The sequence below is a fragment of the Martes martes genome (genome assembly GCF_963455335.1).
Source record: "Martes martes genome assembly, chromosome: 9".
Classification (NCBI taxonomy): Eukaryota; Metazoa; Chordata; class Mammalia; order Carnivora; family Mustelidae; genus Martes; species Martes martes.
Window position 1 is genome coordinate 63950822 of NC_137896.1, and position 21234 is coordinate 63972055.

At 38.3% G+C, this 21234-nt stretch overlaps 2 protein-coding genes across 3 annotated transcripts in view; one reads left to right on the forward strand and one right to left on the reverse strand.

Annotated features, from left to right (window-relative positions):
* The window catches only part of PLEKHH2 (pleckstrin homology, MyTH4 and FERM domain containing H2), a 109140-nt gene that overhangs the window by 80106 nt on the left and 7800 nt on the right, over positions 1-21234 (reverse strand). For both annotated transcript variants that reach the window (XM_080813200.1, XM_080813201.1), the window contains exon 3: positions 869-931. In XM_080813200.1, the coding sequence (XP_080669326.1) occupies positions 869-931 (63 nt within the window). The remainder of the gene's footprint in view (positions 1-868; positions 932-21234) is intronic.
* Positions 1882-2624, forward strand: C1GALT1C1L (C1GALT1 specific chaperone 1 like; the record flags this gene model as incomplete). The annotated part of the gene is given in 7 exon segments (XM_080814712.1): positions 1882-1929; positions 1935-2024; positions 2026-2147; positions 2149-2255; positions 2258-2355; positions 2359-2563; positions 2566-2624. Coding segments are annotated over 7 exon segments (729 nt in total).

Below are 21234 nucleotides of genomic sequence, written 5' to 3' on the forward strand. Positions count from 1 at the left end.
CAGCATGGATGGGACTGGAGGAGATTATGCTGAGTGAAATAAGTCAAACAGAGAAAGTCAATTATCATATGGTTTCACTTATTTTTGGAACATAAGGAATAGCATGGAGGACATTAGGAGAAGGAAGGGAAAAATGAAGCGGGGGAAATCCAAGGGGGAGACGAATCATGAGAGACTATGGACTCTGAGAAATAAACTGAGGGTTTTAGAGGGCAGGGAGGGTGGGGGAATGGGTTAACCTGGTGATGGGTATTAAGGAGGGCACGTATTGCATGGAGCACTCAGTGTTATATGCAAACAATGAATCATGGAACAATACATCAAAAACTAATGATGTACTGTATGGTGACTAACATAACAATAATTTGAAAAAGACAATGTTATGAACATATTTATATTTACAACACCATTATGGTTAGGATTTCCATAAAAATTCCATATCTAATTTTTTCAGAAGATAAACCTTCTAATGGAAGCATTTTCATATTTTGGAAATCTGTTAAGGGGCAAAATAAAGTTAGATTCTCCACTTTCCCTATGGATCCAGGTCACAGAGCAGTCAGAGTGATAGGATGTAGAGAAGGGTCGAAGACTATTTTGAGGATTGTTTTGGGCAAAACAAGGTTTATATTGGTAGAGAGAGAGAAAAAAATTTTTTTAAAGATTTTATTTATTTGAGAGAAAGCACACATAAGTGGGGTGATGGGTAGAGGGAGAGGGGGAGGCAGACTCCTGGCCAAGTGTGGAGCCCCTCCTGAGGCTCGATCCCAGGACCCTGAGATCATGACCTGAGCCGAAATCAGACCCTTAATCGACTGAGCCACCCAGGCAGCTAAGAAAAAAAAATTTAACTAGAATTATACTCTACCTGTTGAAAAGCTTTTTCTGCTTGACGTTCAGCATCAATAACTTGTCTCTCAAGCTGCTGCATCTGTAAAGTGAGGAAAAACAGAGAAAATATAAAAGTTCATATTTCACTTAGGAATATGACTTAAAAATCTTGCAATGCCATCAAATTCTTTAAGGATATTTAAAGTAGTTTAAAGAATATGAATTACATACAATCTATTACATTAAAGGCTCTTTCAGTGCATATTTAAAAGTTGATCAAATAACATACCAAAGGTTTCATACTTTTAGTACAATATAATACATACTAAATGAGTACTCATCCATAGAATTTTCTTCATTGAACTATAAAGTACTGGTCAACACATATTAAGAACCGTAATTTAAATCTAAGAAAAGAGTAAGACCTCAAATGTCAAATTTGATTAATTGATCAAAAAGTCACAATGATATCAGAAAGTGGTGTATTCTCATAAGCTCCATAGTTGGTATATTTAAATCAAAACTCTGGGTAGTTTTAATTCTTATTATACAGTACAGAAGAGTACAGAAGAGACTCTTAACACATACGTGCATGTCCACAAACACGTTGGGCACAAAGAATCAAAAAATATCTCGCTTTTTTTTTAAAGTTCTGTAGAGAATAAAAAGTTTGGAGATCTAAAGTAAAATGCTAAAATGACAATTATAAGTAAAATAAAGAAAAGCCTTAAAAAGGACCTGATGTAAATTAACATAAGAGATGTGTGCCAGGTACTGAATACACAGTTGTGATGTAAACCCCAATTTAAAATTCCTTTTTCTGGGTGTTGAAATGTGTGAGTGCGTGTGTGGTTTCTTTTTTCTTTTACCAGTGTGTGTATGTGTGTATGTGTGTGTGTGTGTGTTTTACCAGTATAGTGCTTGGGAGCATCGACTCTGTTTTAATAACTATGTGGCAAATTACCATTCAAAAGAGGTAACAACCATGATCACCATCACCTTCGCCTGCCAAACAGAAAAGATTTATTAAACATTTCAGGAGTGCAGTGCATGGATGTTAATAACAGTAGCCATGTTGACTGTATCAGCCTTGGAGAATCCAAGATGAGCATTACTGGGCTGTGCTGAAAGAGACTTGGACCAAACACTGTGACAAAGAGCCCTACAGTACTAAAAATGAGAGATTGTTTAATAATTTTTAAAAATGACATGTGGTTACAGACGAGGACAACTTACAATTATGTCTGTCAAAAGCATGGTGACAACTACAACTGGTTCTTTCTTATACGTCCCACTACATTTGCTGTCAATGACAAAAAAGTACCTGTTGTGTGCTAGGGCTTTATCACAACTTTTCCATCTGGGCCGCACTATAAATGGCGACCTTCCATACCTGACTGTGGAAGGAGAAATTGTCAAGTACAGAGTTTGAAAGACAGCCTTCTCGGCAAGTCTGAGAAGTGTGCAGATCAAAGTGTGATTTGGAAGTTATCTGAAGACATTCAGCTGGCACTCGGCCTCAAATAAGCTGGAGTTCTTGCAGACAATGCAGAGGATTCTGAAGGAAGAGTTTTATTTAATACAAAACCATTTGCACATCTTATTCAAGGGACAATGTGTAATAATCCTCAGCAAGTAGTAGAAGACTGCTGTTCAGGTATGGCTATTACTCTTAATGGACCAACTCCCAGAAAGATGATAGTAATGACACATGGTATGCACTGGCTCAGGGCATTCATTATTTCAACAGTACACTGGTTTTCTTACCTCCAAATGGTTCAGAAAATGACTGAAGGCTGAGGGATAATAGAATTGTGCTGTGTAAAAGCACTTGAAATGTGGATCCACTTGAAGTATGAATTGAGATATGTAAGTGTAAAATACACTCTTAACTCAATAATACATATGTTATTTGAAAACCTAATATTAAAAGTATAAATTATCTCAGTAATTTTTTATATTGCCTCACATTGAAATATTCTCAATATGTTGCAATAAATATAAAATTATTTTTCATTTTATCAATTTGCTTAATAGAAAATTTTTAAAGTACATATGTGTCTCATATTGTATCTCTATTGGATAACACAAGTGTAAAATATTCCACTGTCACCATATATGGCAATTTAACTGCCTGTCCACACAGCAGCATTTTTTAAGACCGTTTATTGAAGGAATCTAGCTTCTAGGAGAGGTTTCAAATATTTGGGTATATAAATAAATATTTCCTAAGTGTATTTTCTGGACCCCATATCATCTTTAATTTTTGTGAAAATATTTCAAATTTTAATAAGCCAGGACTGTTGTCTAAAATATTTTATTGAGTTACAGTATAGGTTATGGCACTATGTAGAAGCCATTGGGACAAGCACTGTCTCCTGTGTAGGATATTCTTTAAACCAAAGAGCCAACTGGCAGGCACATGCCAACACTGTATTCTTCCTCTACTGGCAATATGCTGATAATTGTCACCTCTACATCTCACCTCTCACCTCTATTGTAACTACTTATGTTATTAGGGGAAATTTTGCTTGTGGAGCCTTAGCCTGACTTTTGAATATTGCTGAGGTTGCCAGGAAAATCCACAAACAAGTGGCTGATCTGTAAAATTCTGCTGGTGGAAAAAAAAAAAAAAAAAGAGTACTGACACACCTATTCCAGGGGCCAAAATCCAGAACATTGACAACACCAAATGCTGACAAGGACATGGAGAAACAGGAACTTTCATTCATTGCTCATGGGAATGCAAAATGGTACAGCAACTTTGGAAGACATTTTGGCAGTTTCTTATAAAACTAGACATACTCTTACCATATGATCTAGCAGTTGTGCTCTTGGATATTTGTACAAAGGAGTTGAAAATTTATGTCAACACAAAACTTTGCATATAGATGTTCACATTAGCTGTATTCATAACTGCCAAAACTTGGAAGCAATCAAGATGTCCTTCAGTAGGTGAATGGGTAAATAAACCATGATACATCCAGACAATGACCTATTATTTGGCACTAAAAGGAAATGGGCCACGAAGCCATGAAAAGACATGGCGGAAACTAAAACACATATTATTAAGTGAAAGAAGCCAGTTTGAAAAGACTGCATATGTATGATTGCAGCTGAGGTGGGGGATAAACAGGGCACAGAAATTTTTCAGAGCAGTGAAAATACTCTGTATGATACCATAATGATGGATATATATCACTATACCTTTGTCCATCCATGGAATGTACACCAAGAGTGAAACTATGGACTTTGGGTTTTTATAATGTGTCAATGTAGGTTCATCAATTGTAACAAATTTACCACTCTGGTGGGGAATGTTGGTAATGAGGGAGGTTATGCATGTGTAGCAGCTGGGAAGATATGAGAGATTTCTGTACCACCCTACTTTTTTGTGAACCCTAAACTACTCTAAAAAATAAAGTCTTAAAAAAGACTGAATAGTTTTTTAAGAGGTTTGCTATGGTCTGCAGGTTTGTGCCCCTCTCCTCCAAATTCACACTGGAATATTTATTAACACCCAGTGTGATGGTGATTAAGTCCTGAGGGTGGGACTCTCATGAAGGGGATTAGTGCTTTTATTTATTTTTTTAAAGATTTTTATTTAGGGGCGCCTGGATGGCTCAGTGGGTTAAAGCCTCTGCCTTCAGCTCGGGTCATGATCTCAGGGTCCTGGGATCAAGCCCCGCATTTGGCTCTCTGCTCAGCAGGGGCCTGCTTCCTCCTCTCTCTCTCTCTGCCTACTTGTCATCTCTATCTGTCAAATAAATAAATAAAAATCTTTAAAAAAAAATTTTTATTTATTGGACACAGAGAGAGAGAGAGAGATCACAAGTAGGCAGAGAGAGAGAGGGGAAGCAGGCTCCCCGCCGAGCAGAGAGCCCGATGTGGGACTCGATCCCAGGACCCTGAGACCATGACCCGAGCTGAAGGCAGAGGCTTAACCCACTGAGCCACCCAGGTGCCCTGGATTAGTGCTTTTATAATAGAGATCCCACAGAGCTCCCTAGCCTCTTCTGCCAAGTGAAAATACAAGAAGTCTAAGACCCAGAACCTGACCTTGCTGGCGCCCTAAACTCAGACTTCCAGCCAACAGAATTGTGAGAAATAAATTTCTATTGTTTATAAGCTACGTGGTTTGTCACATTTTGTTATAGCAGCACAAATGGACCAAGACAGAAATTGGCACTGAGAGTGGAGTGCTGCTGTAACAAATACCTAAAAATGTGGAAGTAACTTTGGAATTGAGTAATTGGTAGAAGCTTGAAGAATTTTGGGGTCTGTGATAGAAAAAACCTATATTCCCATGAAGAGACCATTTAAAGCAATTCTAGTGAGAACTCAGAAGGCAAATGGGAAAGAAAGCTATAGAGAAAGCCCCAGTCTTCTTAGAGAGTACCTAAGTGTTTGTGAGCAGAGTGTTAGTAGAAATGTGAAGGATGGTAAAGGACATTACGATGAAGTCTCAGATGGAAATGAGGAACATGTTATTGGAAACGGGAAGAAAGGTGATCCTTGTTACAAAGCAGCAAACAGCTTTGCTGAATTGGATTCTCCTCTTGCGGTTTTGTGGAAGGCAGAACTTGTGAGCGACGAAACTGGATATTTGGCTGAGGAAATTTCTAAGCCAAGTGTTGAAGGAGTGGCCTAATTCTTCTTGAATGCTTATGGTAAAATGCGAGAAGAGAAATGATTTAAAGATAGATTGTTAATCAAAGAGGAAGTGGAACCTAAAAATCTGGATACTTTTCGGCATGTCCATGTTGGAAGAAATGGGAAAGCTTGTTCAGGAGAGGACAGGGTGTGGCCAAACCACCTTTTGATTAAGGAGTCGGTATGGGTTTGAGAGCTAGGTATGGGTTTGAGTATGGGTTTGAGAGTTAGGTAGCAACCGAAGAAGGAAAGGTCTGTGTGAACTGAAGAGGAAGGAATGAGTCTAGCTGTTGGACTTGGATTCCACAGGATGGGTTCTTAGAGCCATGGCTGTGATATTGGGCTATTCTTCAAGACAAAGAAGGACCCCAGCTCATTAGAGCTGCTCTTCAGTTTCACAGGCCATGGTGGGGCATTTCTTGAATTTCTACAGGCTACACAACCTCTACCCAAACCAAAGTGGTGCCGCCCAAAGCCATGGGGGACCAACTCCTACCCGGGAGAGTCATGGAAGCATGGGGCTACCTCCACCTAGATTTAGAATGTTGAAGCCACCCAGAGCTGTGGGCATACAACCCAAACACAGTGCCACCTCTGGGGCAAGGCCACCAGAGAGCCCCAACCTGGGCAATTCCCAATGAAGCCACAGGAGTGGGGCCACCCCTGGGATCCCAGACTGGTAGAACCATCACAATGCAACTTCAACCCATGAGAGCTGCCCTGCAAAGCCATAAGGCTGCAAATGGCCCTGAGGGCCCAGAAGGTGAGACTCCTGCTCCCCCTTACCCCACTCCCGAGTTAGTCCAGAAGGTAGGACCTCCATCCCAGAGAGCTGAACATCTAGTTAAAGAAAATTATTCTCAAACCTTAAGACTTAACGTTAGTTGCCTTGTGGGGCTTTGAACTTGCTTAGGAATTATTACCCCTTCTTTTTATCCTATTTCTTCCTTTTGGAATGAAAATATCTATCCTATGTCTGTCCCACCATTGTATTTTAGAAACTCATTATTTGTTTGATTTCACAGATTCACAGCTGGCAGGGATTTCCTCAGAATGAATCATACCTTGAGTCTCATCCATAACTGATTTAGATGAGACCCCACACTTTATAGACTTCTACAGCTGTTGGGATAGAATGAATGTATGAGAGAAAGACATGATTTGGGGAGGCCAGGGATGGAATGAATGCTATGGTCTAAATGTTTGTGTCCCCCTGAAAATTCACATGTTGGAATCCTAACACCCCCTGTGGTAGGGTTTGGAGGAGAGGTATTTGGGAGGTGTTGAGGTCATGAGGGGGCCCTCATGAATGGGATCAGTGCCCTTACCAAAGAGAGCCACAGCACTCCCTAGCCCCTTCCACTGTGTGAAGATACAGTGAGAAGTCTGCAGCTCTGAAGAGAACCCTCACCTGACTTAGCTGACACCCTGATCTTAGATCTCCAACCTCCAGAACTATGATAAACTTCTGTTGCTTAGAAGTTACACAGTCTATAACATTTAGTTTTAGCAGAACAAACTACGGTAAGGACTATACAAATATCCGGTCAGATTTCTCTTTCTGAAGTTTGGTTTCTAGTGTTAAGAGAGCAGAAGCCTTGTGTCTTTGCCTCACTGTTACATACCCTAATGCAGGTCTTTATATGCAGTGAATATTCAATATATTATACATTACTGGATGAAATTACATCTGTAAAGCACTATGCATATATGAATAGGATAGTATTTTTACTGCTGCCAAATAATGTTTCTTCCACTCCTATGGCATTGACTCTCTTCCTTCTACTATTTTCCCAACTACATTGCAAGTTTCTTGAAGACAGACTTCATGTGTGAGGACCCTTTATATCTTCCTTAATACCTTGCACATACCAGCCATACAGTTCAAATTTTAAAGCTTGGTAGCAAGCAATAACCTCATTAAAAAAAAAAAAATTAGTTCCATTATAAAAAGCACCACACCTAACACACACACACACACACACACACACACACACACACTATTTCACAACACTTGGGATATAAGGTTATAGATAAACAGGCTAAATGTGCTGGAAGAAAACATTGTATGTTTATGACTTTGAATACAAGTTAAATAAAGACCTATTCAAAAAGTCATTTTTTCTTTTTTAATTAAAAAAAGTATAGGGCACCTGGGTGGCACAGTTGGTTAAGCATCTGACTCTTGGTTTTGGCTCAGGTCGTGATCTTGGGGTTGTGGGATCAAGCCCCCTGCTGGGCTCTGTGCTCAGTGTGGAGTTTGGGATTCTCTCTCCCTTACCCTCTGCCCCTCCCCCACACTGTCTCTTTCTAAAATAAATAAATATACGTATATGTGTGTGTGTGTGTGTGTGTATTAATAGTAGGTACCATCAGGAATCCCTGAGATTTTTAAAAAAGGTTTTATTTTATATTTTATTTATCTGAGAGAGAGGGAGAGCGCTAGAGAGGGAGAGGGAGAGAGCAAGCACGAGAGGGGGGCAGAGGGAGAGGGAGAAGCAAACTCCCCGCTGAGCAGGGACCCCCAATATGGGGCTCAATCCCAGGGTCCTGGAATCATGACCCGAGCTGAAGGCAACTAACTGAGCCACCCAGGCACTCCAATAAAAAAATCTTTAAAAAAAAACATAACCCTTGAAATACCAATGTAGAAAAAAATGGAAAGAGTACTGACGTTAGAAGCAAGAAGACTGAAATCAGAATCCAGATTCCACTACTTATGAGCAATGTAATGATGGGTAAGTCATTTAACTTCTCTGAGTTTCCATTCCTCATTTGTAAAAGAGATTAACATTTATCTCACAGTACTGACATGAAGATTAAACAGGAGCATGTCTATCATTGTATCTAAAATAATGGATGTTCAATGGATATTTACACAGCAGCATATTTCTATCATATACATGCATTAGTTTTATGAATAACTTTAAGTTAGCAAGGTTTAGTTTAAAATGAACAGAGTAGATTCAAGAGATCTGGTTTCTAATTCTTACTCTACTATTCAACAGCTTGACACTGCACTTTAAATTTTTTTTTTTAAAGATTTTTATTTATTTGACAGAGAGAGAGATCACAAGTAAGCAGAGAGGCAGACAGAGAGAGAGGGGGAAACAGGCTCCCTGCTGAGCAGAGAGCCCGATGTGGGGCTCTATCCCAGGACCCTGAGATCACAACCTAAGCCGAAGGCAGAGGCTTAACCCACTGAGCCACCCAGGCGCCCTGCACTTTAAAATTCTTATGTATAAAATAGGGATAATATAACTGCTCTACCTACCTTACAGGAAATTGTGAGGATAAAAATAAGAAAACATGTCAAAGTGATGGGAAAAAGCTGTTGGTATTTCCTTTATTAAAAATATGTGGTAATGATTACAGTGTTATACTTTTTTCCCAAGATTTTATTTATTTGACAGGGAGAGAGCACAAGCAGGGGCAGCCGCAGAGGGAGAGGGAGAAGCAGGCTCCCCACTGAGCAGGCAGCCTGATGCAGGACTCAATCCCAGGACACTGGGATCATGACCTCAGTCAGAGGGAGAAGCTTAACTGACTAAGCCACCCAGGAGCCCCTGCAGTGTTATAATCTGAATGATAAAAATAAAAGCCACAAATGTCCAAAAACATAATTGTCTAAATATATAAGTAGATAACCATACAGTCATTAAAATGTACACAGATGGATGAAATAATATGCTTGGAATTTGCTTCAATATAAAGTAAGAAAGGAGAAGTGGATCAGGGTATAGATGACACAGGATTGGTCCTGAGGTTAATAATCGTTAATGCTGAGTAATGTGTATATGGGGATCCATTATAATATTCTGCTTGCTTTTGTATGTTTGAAAATTTTTCTAACAAAAATTTAAATATAAGTAACATACTGAAAGATACCTATAAATGATACATAGTATAAATAATATATGCAAATATATGCTAATTAGGCCACTGGAGACCTTTGTGAGGTCAGCTGTACTGGAGGGAAGCAAGGACATATGCTGAAATGCAAGGGTCTGAGTGAATTAAAGTAACTAGTTAAGCTTAGATAGCCACCAAACAGGGCCACCACCAATTTCTTCCCTCCCTATATGCACATGCCAATTTTCCCATTGAGAGGTGAGATCCATTGTTCCTCCTTTTGCCTCTGGGATGACTTTGTGACTTGCTGTGACCCACAGAATGCAGTGAAAGGACACAGTCCCATTTTGGGTATAGATTTCAAAACTATTTTTTCTTTTTATGAAAACACACCTATATTACGAATTAGAAGTTGTTGCAAAGTCATGGCAGACTAAGAAGTTGTTGAGGGCTGAATTATTCTCCAAAATGAAAGATCTCCTTCAGTTACATTAAAGATCCTACCCAAAATGTGATTTCAGCAATCCACCCTAATCCAGCCCATCCCCCACCCCACCTCAGGCTTTCTAAGGGTAATTTTGCAATAATGATGGACAAACTACTAGTTCTCTCTCTAGGACAAAATAGGATAGTTGAAGTCTTTCTGGTTGCCTGACATTTTCCCATTCTATGGCTTCTAATGGATTTATACAACATTAACCATCTCCTAGTATCCATCGAAGCTGAATGATGACCTAAATTACAAGAGCTTAATTCAACATTTAAACTGAAGGTGCCATTGTTTCTAAAGACTGTTCTCTAAAGAAGAGTCAGGGCTGGCCATCCTAACAGTTTTGGCACTTGCTGTTTTTGATGCTCAGCTCTCATTGCTACAGGTTTCCCATCCTTTCCCTCACCAACCCCCCCACCAAATGTTGCCCTATATAGTTATATATATTTTTTTGAATATCACCAACTCCCTAACGTTTCCTTTCCCTAACCACATTCAGTTTTCAAGTTCTATTATTACAATATAAGGTATGTGTAATGGCCTTTCTTTCTTTTTTAAGATTTTATTTATTTATTTTAGAGAGCGTGAGAGTGTGAGTAAGCGTGAGCAGCTGCAGGAGCAGAGATGTAGGGGGAGAGAAGGAGAGAAATCCCCAAGCATACTCTGTGCTGAGCACGGAGCCCGATGCAGGGCTCCATCTCACAACCCTGAGATCATGACCTGAACCAAAACCAGGAGTTGGATGCTTAACTGACTGAACCACCCAGGCGCCACTCTGGCCTTTCTTTTTAAAAGGAGTTAAGGATAACCACATAATAGAAATTCAGTCTATAGCTTCCAAAACATCGCAGGGTGGGGAAAAAAGCATGGAACAGGGAAGATAAAGAAAACTTCAACAAGATGTGTAGAAACAGAATGCATTTATTATGATTTCAGATATATTTAAAGAGATTATCTCACTAGTCAGATAAAGACATAAGTCTTTCTATATTGTATTTAAAAGGGCATACTTAAAAAGTGATGCTAAGAGATTGAAAAGTATTCCAAGTAAGCACTACCTAAAAGCAATATCAAAATCAGACAAAAGAGACTTTAATGCCAAAAGTTTTATTAGCAAAAGAGTGTTGATAATTATAAATGGGCAATTCGTAATTATAAATGGGACATGTAACAATCCTGATCCTGAATGCACCTAACTTCAAACTACATAACCCAGAACATTTGATTCTTTTTGATGTATCCTGAAAACCCAAAATAGATTATTTTGTTTGGATGGTGATTTCCATAGAAATACCCTATTATAATACAAAGATTACCTCTCAAAAGGCTATACAAGTCCATTTACTTCATAATTCGATTTAACTTTTCTTCTGTTTTTATGTTTATCCAAGTCACAATGCACATAAAGTACCAACTAGTTCCATAAGATTTGTTAATAAAAATTATTACCCTCTTTTAGCCAATTCTCTCAATATTTTACTTTCAACTTCGAAATAACATGCTTCCTTTTTGTTGACTTTTTTTTTTAGTTTAGTGAATGCCTACTTACTTCCTTTATGGAGAATGAGGGTTTAGCTTTTTGATCTCACCATCAACATAGATATACTCTTCCAATATGTTTCTATCTTCCCTTTGGTTAATTCACTATTTGGTATCATTATTACTGTGACTATGTATGATGAACCGCATAGTAAACTATGGTTACTTTCTTCCGTGCTACATAACTTTTCCCCCTAGAGTTAAATGTCTTGTTTTTTTTTTTTTAAAGATTTTATTTATTTATTTGACAGACAGAGATCACAAGTAGGCAGAGAGGCAGGCAGAGAGAGAGAAGGAAGCAGGCTCCCCACTGAGCAGAGAGCCCGATGTGGGGCTCGATCCCAGGATCCTGGGATCATGACCTGAGCAGAAGGCAGAGGCTTTAACCCACTGAGCCACCCAGGCTCCCCCTGTCTTGTTCTTTTTTTTTTAATCCAACTTTCTATGAACTCATCAATAATTCAACTCCACATTGAATCATCTCTCAAGAAGTTCATTCATGCCTGATTTTCTACCAATTTCATCTTCTTGAAGCCACTTCCAGAGCTTCTGACCTGTACCCTCTTGCCAGGACATAGCTATCTTCTTGGGAAGACCCTTCCACTTTTCCCCACATTGGAGCTCCTGTTTCCTGTATCTTTTGCCTTCCTCTCTTTCATTCCTTTGTCCTTTTAATGGAACAGGTCCTTTTGGAGATTCTTCAAGAAGGTTACATGGGAACTTTCAAGTCTTAAAAATCCATTCTAGGGGCGCTTGGGTGGCTCAGTGGGTTAAAGCCTCTGCCTTCCGCTCAGGTCATGATCTCAGGGTCCTGGGATCGAGCCCCACATCAAGCCCCACATCGGGCTCTCTGCTCTGTGGGGAGCCTGCTTCCTCCTCTCTCTCTGCCTGCCTCTCTGCCTAGTTGTAATTTCTCTCTGTCAAATAAATAAAATATTTTAAAAAATTAAAAAAATCCGTTCTAATTCCTAATTTTTTGCATATAACCTGTTTGGGCTTTTTTGGGTTCCCTCTGAAAGCTTGCAGAATCTTTTCTTTGGTCTATAGTAAACTTTCATGATGATGTGCTTTTTGACGAAACTATTTTTATCTATTGTGTTAGGTATTTGGCAGACCTTCCAATCGAGAATCTTGTGTCCTTCAATTCTGGGAAATTTTCGTGGCTCATTTCATTGCTTTTGTCCACTCCAGACCTCCTACCATCCTGGTCTTGGATATGCTGGACTAGTCCCCTAAATTTCTAATCTTTTCTCTCCTGTCTTCCATCCTTCTAACATTTTTCTCTACTTCCCAGGTATTTACCTTAAGTTTATTTTCCAACCCTTCTATTAAGTTTACTATTTCTTCTACCATTTAAAAAAAGATTTTATTTATTTATTTGAGAGAGAGAGAGAGAGAGCACATGAGCCGGGGAGGGGGCGGAGGGAGAGGGAGAAGTAGACCCCCTCTGAGCAGGGAGCCTGATGTGGGGCTCGATCCCAGGACTCCAGGATCATGGCTCCAGCCAAAGGCAGATACTTAACCAACTGAGCTAACCAGGCACCCCTCTTCTACCATGTTTTTGGTTTTCAAGAGTTCTTACTCATTCTCCGAATATTCCTTGTTTCAGGAAGGTAATATCTTTTCTCTCTTGGAATATTAAATGATAGGATTTTGCTTGTTCTGTTTTCTTTCTTTTTCCCTGCATAGGCAATATTGTGTTTTGTTTGGTTTTGTTTTCTGTTTGTTCTCTATCTTTCATGTTAGAGGCCTTCCTCAGATGTCTGGTCATTCAAGAGATGCCTACTTATGTTTAATGTTCAGGGACTAAAAAGCTGTCCAGATGCTTTAGCAAATATGGGGGGCTTGTTGACCATGAACTTTAACATTAGGTGATCTGGCTGGGCTTTCTGTTGGGGAACCATTGATTGTTAGCATTATTTCCTCTTTCCTCCTGGGCTGATGAGATTTGCCAGAGACTTTCAGTCTTCCCCACTGGATAAATGTTTAGCTGCCAGCATCTTAGGAGCCATGTCAGAGAGGAAGGTTGGAAGTGGGGAGATAAGCTCACCATTAAATGTGCATATATTCATTTACTACTCTTGTTTTTTTTTTTTTCCTTAAGATTTTATTGATTTATTTGAAAGACAGAGACCACAAGTAGGCAGAGAGGCAGGCAGAGAAAGAGGGGGAAGCGGGTTCCCTGCTGAGCAGAGAGCCCAATGCAGGGCTCAATTCCAGGCTCCCGAGATCATGACCTGAGCTGAAGGCAGAGGCCTTAAACCACTGAGCCACCCAGGCACCCCTAATCCCCTTGTTTTTGATAAAGCAGAAAGTATAGTCAAAGAATAAGGACTGGAGGGTCCTGGGTTTCTCCTGGGAGTTAATATCCTCACAGAATCTTGTAAAGACCTAGAGCAGGAGTGAAGGGGGCAGGATGAAAATAGTGGGTATTAATGGAAAATATGTAGCACTTAGAGTCAAGGAACTCCGTGAAATCTTGTTACTTATCCCCATGTGCCAAATGTCCAGCAGCTAAGCATTTATTTCCTGTTGAAAATGGAAATGTTCTTCTCTTACAAAACTGAATAAATTGTTTGGAGGGCACCAGTCCAAACTGTGGCATTTATGGGTTCATGGTGTAATAGACAGTCCCCCCCCCGCCCCCCAACTCACTCTAAAACAAAGATTGACAGTTGACCAGCGTTGACTATTTACACACAATTGCTGGTCAACTTTTCAGATGCCCTATTCTAAAATATGAAGGGACCACCAAAAATCATCAGAGATTTGAGAAAAGTTTACAACCTGAAACAAACAAACAGACATAAAAGTGGGCAATTATCTCAGAGGAAAGAAAAATAATTCAGGGAATAGAAGAGAACTTAAAAAAAAAAAAATTCTAGTTAGTGTTTAAGAACCAGAAACTTTCCACTACATTATTTCATAGCCATACCATAGGACAAAAATTGTTATGCTCATCATGAAGATCAGGAAGTTGATGTTCAGAATGAGTATGCCTTGTATAAGCTTATGCTCCCAGCCAGTGACATGGCTGGGATTTGAGTCTTCATGGTCCGATTCCCTAGTGGTCTTTGAGTTGAACCACAGCTGCTTTGGTATTTATAAACTCCACACAGTGTATAGTTACACAGAACCATATGAAAACAAGTTCCCAATACATGAGGCCACAAAATTCTTAGTTGGAAAGCATTCATCTTTATTTCTATCCCATGTATGCTATTCTTTTAGCTTATGTATCTTTTCTTGGGAATTTAAAATGATATTAACATTTGTAGAAGGAACAATTTTAAATTGCGTGTTCTCATGGAACATATCACAGGATGAAGCACAGGGACAGAGGTATGACTAAGGCTAAATTTGGAATTTGAGATTCTAATGTAATTCTACCACTACATAGTAAATAAACTAAGAAGTGTCCCCCAGATTCTGCATGTAGTCTTTACTTACATAACATTGGCTGAGGCAGGGGTACTGAATACCACATAACAGAAATTCAATAAATGTATATTGAACAAATAAATGAATGGATGAAAGTTTCAACTCTTTCCAAAAAAATTATTTAAAAGTAAGGATAAACTTGATGAAAGAAAATCACTATATTTTCACAATCTGTATTATAGATCATGAATACTGAGAACTTCACATTGCATAAAGTAAATATACACTAAGTACGCCCAACAAAGTTTAGAACACTTTAATATGAGTTTAAACATAGGAGTACTAGGAAAGGCAATACTTTGATTTTGAGTGATTGTTTTTATACTCACTCAAGCTGGAAAATAACTTTGCAAAATACAAAAAAAAAGCTATGTGGAAAATATTCAAGTAAGTTTTTACTTTCACAATATATACTATAATGTAAATCTTGGGTCAAGTCCACAACCAGTCCCTACCAAGTCACTAAAAGAAAGTTGAAATAATCTGCTGCCCTATGTCAGGCTTTGGACAAAAACAGGTATTTTTACAAACAAGCTACTTACACAATAACAAAATAAAGTAGCAAATTCTAAACCTAGTGTTTTGATTTACTACCATAAAAGTGCCCTCTGTAGCCACAGTCAACATAGCATCAAGTGGCAGAAGGCAATACGCCATTGACCTTGGATGCTAACGCCACCACATTTAATACTTGGTGTTCTAAGCATCGTATACAAATAAACTTGGTGGAGTTTTTTGCACTGTAGTATGTATTTCTTTTTTTTAACTTCAAGTTTTTATAAATTCCAGTTAGTTAACATAGAGAGCAATATTTGTTTCAGGTAAGAATTTAGTGATTCACCACTTAGGTACAACAACCACTGCTCATCACAAGTGCTTTCTTTAACACGCACCACCCCTTTAGCCCATCTCTCACCCATCTGCCCCTCCCACAACCCTCAGATTGTTCTCTATGGTTAAGAAACTTATGGTTTGCTTCCCTCTCTCTCTTTTTTTTCCCTTTTCCCTATCTTCGTCTGTTTTGTTTCTTAAATTCCACATATGAGTGAAATCATATGGTATTTGTCTTTCTCTAACTGCTTGATTTCATTTACCCTTATACCCTCTAGGTACATTCACATCATTGCAAATGGCAAGATTTCATTCTTTTTGATGGCTGAGTAATATTCCTCTGTGTGTGTGTGTGTGTGTGTGTGTGTGTGTGTGTGTGTACACAGATTGATTACTTTAAGGCCTTCACACTCACTGATATGGCCAGCAATTCCCCACCAAGTATCTCTTCCTGATTTTCCCCAACAGAACCCGTGAAAGACTCTATCGCCATTTTTATTTATTTTGTTATAATAAATAATATCTTCAGTCAGTTGCCCAAGAACTGATATTTAAATTAGCCTCCCAAGTCTCAATGTCAGTGTATGTATAACTCCTGTCAGGTACTGAGAAATATTAGGTGAGGCAACAGAGTGATTGAGGGGATGTGTAATTTAAATAGGGTGGTCATGGGCACCTGGGTGGTTAAGAGACTGCCTTCAGCTCAGGTCATGATCAGCAGAGTCCTGGGATCAAGTCCCACATTGGGCTCCCACCTCCATAGGGAGTCTGCTTCTCCCTCTGATTTTCTCCCTTCTCATGTTCTCTCTCTCTCTCTCTCTCTCAAATAAATAAATAAAATCTTTAGAAAAAAAAATAGGGTGGTCATAATGTTGTACTGGACCGTTATATAAAGGCAAATACTATGCCATCCAGGGACTCCTCATTCCTGTGAGAGAATCCTAGACCACATCAGGGGAATCATATTCACAGAGGAAGGTCAAGTGGCAGGAAATCCCAGACAGTGATACTGTTTCAGGTAACCAAGGCATTACTTTACACGGGCCATGCTGATGCCCAAAGGAAAATTCTTCATATTTTCATCCTTTTTTTTTTTTTTTACTGAAAATCTACCCCATAGGAAACAGCATTCATTTCAACTTAAAAAAAACTTTCCCCTTTCCCTCCGTGACTCAGAACACTAACTAGTAATACTGTAAAGTAGGAAAACTACTTAAATCTCAGCTTCCCTGAAGAGTTTATATTTGGCATACTAGAGATATTTCCAACACCATTCCTTAAATTCCTCTAAAGACCTCTCCCACTTATAGCAGTATTTGCCCAAGACTTCAATAAGGCCTTTTTCTTCACAAGCTTCAATATTCAAAGTTACTTGGAAATTGCGATGGAAAAAAAAAATGGAGCAAAAATAGTTCTTTTTTAAAAATCTCATTTATTCTCCTATTTCATCTCTAAAAAGTTGAGGATAATTAATTGAAATCCATCTTTAATTATCAAAACACTCTGTGATCATCTCATGTATTTTTTCTAAAAAAAATTGAGAAATATGTCTCTTATTAATTTGTAATTACATTTAAGTCATCACACATTTAACAAGTGTGTCTCTTTAAAAAGATATAGGAAAATAATGAGTTCCTTCTATGTGTCTGGCACTCTTAGCTGCATCACAAAAAGTATGAAAGATCAAAGGTTTAATGCCCATTCTTTTATTCATTAGCTGTATGATATTGGGCATACTACTCAAATACTCTCAATCTTAATGTCAGCATCCTGACATTCAGTATTAATAATAGTTCCCTCACAGGGTTAATGTAGGGTTTAAATCAGCTAATGGTTGTTGTAGCAAAGGCTTAGGAACCATAGTTGGCACCAAGTGTTAGCTGTCTATAGCCAGTGCCAATAAAACAGAACTAAGAACCAGAACTGTTGCAGGAAAGAAAAATTGGCCAGAATTCCTGGCAAAGAGTTGAAGAATCAAATTAGTATTCTCTCAAGAATCTTCAACCTTGGGCCTGCATCCATTTGCGGGGAAGGTCTGGAGAACTATCTGGGAGAAGCCTTGGAGCAGACTGGTCCTAACACAAAACCAAAGGTTATGGATGGGACCAGACCGGCCTCTGGAATGCAACATTTGACTCAAGTTGGCATGCAGAAGCAATGCAATAGGGTTTTCTTCAAAAATATGTAGTGCTATGTAAATTGTTATTACTACATATATACACACACGGATACCTAACACACACACACAGATACCTGCCCTCAAGCAGAGATGGATTTAAATGTTGCATGGCTGAGGAGAAGACAGAATAGATGAGTGGCTGAGTATATCAGAGAAAGCAAGGAATGTGGTAATAAAACTAGATTAGAGAAGCCATAGAGGTGAGGGCTAAGCAGTCAGGCTCTAAAAGCAGAATGCTCAGTTTCAGTTCTTGTCTCCATTACTCACTCTTTAGCATAAACCTGGGCAAGTTGAAGAACTTTTATGTGCCGAAGTTTCCTCTTGGGTAAAAAAGAGTAATATTAGAACCTACCTCATTTAATAAGAATTAAAAAGTCAATATGGATAAAGCACCTTATATATTATATAAATATCTAATATATTTCTGTACATATTATTTATAACATATAGCTAGATTTGTGTGTGTGTGTGTGTGTATTAACTTTTTTATATCTATAAAACACTAACAACATATATATAAAGAAGATTGCCTGGCACATAATAAGCATCAGTTTCCCAATCTGTAAAATGGGAAAAATAAAATGTCTTACTTCAGAGCTTATTATAAGAATCAAATAAATTATATCTATAAAGTGCTTAACACATAATAAATCAACAAATATTTGGTATTTTTATTAGAACATGGGTGGGGACCAAAAATAATTTTAATCCAGGGAAAAATATTTTGTAATGGAACATAACAGAAAATATCATGAAAAACATTATTCTCATTTTAGTGTTGAATATATTTACTGGAAAACCATGAGTAACTTGGCATAGTTGTCCACTTTCCACTGTATAAAACACATCTGAATAATTCCATCTCTTAGATCTGTCACAGGATCTAAGTCACAGATAAAAAAATACAGAAGATGAAGAAAATGAAGGAGGAGGAAAGAAACCACAACTACAATAGCAATTTCTTTTTAAAGATTTTATTTATTTCTCTGGCAGAGAGAGAGAGAGAGAGCGTGCTTGCACAAGCAGGGGGAGCAGCAAGCAGAGGGAGAAGGAGAAGCAGGAGGGGCTCGATCCCAGGACCCCAGGATCATGACCTGAGCGGAAGGCAGATGCCTAATCAACTGAGCCACCCAGGTGCCCCTACAATAGCAATTTTGAAATAATATGCCTCTCACCATTCATTCACCAGCAAAGAAAAAAAACAAAACCTAAAAACATAAACTAACAATCAAAAAGCTTTTTTTACAAATACACTTATAGATAAAATTACACTTTTAAATTCTAAAAAATGGGCACTCATAAAGAAATCTGTTGAAACATGCCTTCTGAAGAACAAATGTTGCCATAAAATTTAGAACTTAAAGGTCAATTTACTGAAACCCAAGTAAGCATAACTCCTGTTTAGTCCACAAAGAAACCCAGAAGTCAAGGGAACCAAGAAAATTTTAAGGAGGCTGTGGCCAACAGTGTGCTAACTGCTAAAAGGCTAAGGCAACACCTAGTAAGTGTCCATGAGGCGTAGCAGCAAGCATATAATTGATGATCTTAATAAAATCATTGTATGGACTGGCTGGGATTGTGGAAAATACTAGATAAATCAGCACAAGCTGGGAAATGATTTTCATAGAGAGAGGAGCAAAAGACTAATTGTGAGTCACTAACTGAGTTAGAATAAGCTTCCTTAACTTAGGAGATATTCAAAGTGGGATTTTTTTTTCAGATTATAACTTTTTTTTTTAAGACTTTATTTATTTTTTTGACCGACAGAGATCACAAGTAGGCAGAGAGGCAGGCAGAGAGAGGGGGAAGCAGGCTCCCTGCTGAGTAGAGAGCCCAATGCGGGGCTCGATCCCAGGACCCTGAGACCCTGACCCGAGCCGAAGGCAGAGGCTTTAACCCACTGAGCCACCCAGGCACCCCCAGATTATAACTTTTATTCTAATAGTGATAAACAAAGCCAATTGATATTGGGGATTTATTCCACAAAGTCTATTACTAGGTCATCCTTTGACCCATCGTGAATTGAATAATTTTAATCTTTCCACCTAAAAGACGTTAAAGCACAAAATTTTAAGATGATGTTTTCCTGGGTTTTAGTAGAATACTTTTGTGCTAACAGAGTCTCAGCTAGCAGGGTACCTGGCTGACTCAGTCTGTGGAGCATGAGACTCTTGATCTTGGGGTTGTGAGTTTGAGTCCTATACTGGGTGTAGAGATTACTTAAAAATAAAATCTTTTTAAAAAAAGAGACATTGTCAGTCAATTAATCAAAAGATTAAAAATCTTTTTTGAATATGTGATGTATGTACCAGTCTCCATCCCAAAGGATTATGCAAACAAGTGCTTGAGAAAGCACCTGTAAGTTCTTCTGATCAGTTAGGAATTACAATTAATACCATTTATCTATCCATCTAGACAGCACCTTCCAATGGAAATATAATGTGAGCCATCCTGTCAGAATGGCTAAAACCAAAATCATAAGAAACAAGTGTTGGCAAGGATGGGGAGAAGAAGGAACACTCATTCACTGTTGGTGGAAAAGCAACTGGTGCAGCCACTGTGGAAAATAGCATGGAGGCTCCTCAAAGAATTAAAAATAGAACAAGCCTGTGATCCTGTAACTGTACTACTGGGGATTTACCCAAAGAATATGAGAGCACGAATTGGAAGAGATACATGCATCCCTATGTTTACTGCAGCATTATCGCCAAACTATGGAAGCAGCTGAAGTGTGGATAAAGATATGCAATGGAATATTATTCAACCATAAAAAAGAATGGAATCTTGCCATTTGCAATAGACCCATGTGGATGGGTCTAGAGAGAATAATGCTAAGTGAAATAAGTTAGAGAAAAACAAATACCATACGATCTCACTCATATGTGGAATTTAAGAAACAAGACAAATGAACAAAGGATAAAAAAAAGAGACAAATGAAAAGCTGACTCTTAACTATAGAGAACAAGCAGATGGTTACCAGAGGGGAGGTGGTTGGAGGATGGTGAAACAGGTGAAGGGGATTAGAAGTGCACTTGTCTTTGATGAGGGCTGAGTAATGTGTGGAACTGTTGGATCATTATATTGTACACCTGAAACTAATATAGCACTGTATGTTAACTACCCTGAAATTAAAATATAAAAAATTTTTTTTAAAATTTTTAAATAAATAAATAAATCTTTTAAAAAAGAAATACAATGTGAGTTACGTATGTAATTTAAAATTTTTTAGTAACCATCTTTAAAAAGTAAAAAGAAATAGATATAATTAATCTTAGTATTTTTCTACTTAACCTATTATCCAAAATGTTATTTCAACATGTGATCAATATGAAAATTATTGCTAAGATATTTTACATTCTTTTTTTCACGCTAAATCTTTGAAATTGAGGTGTATTTTACTTTTGCAACACATGTCAAT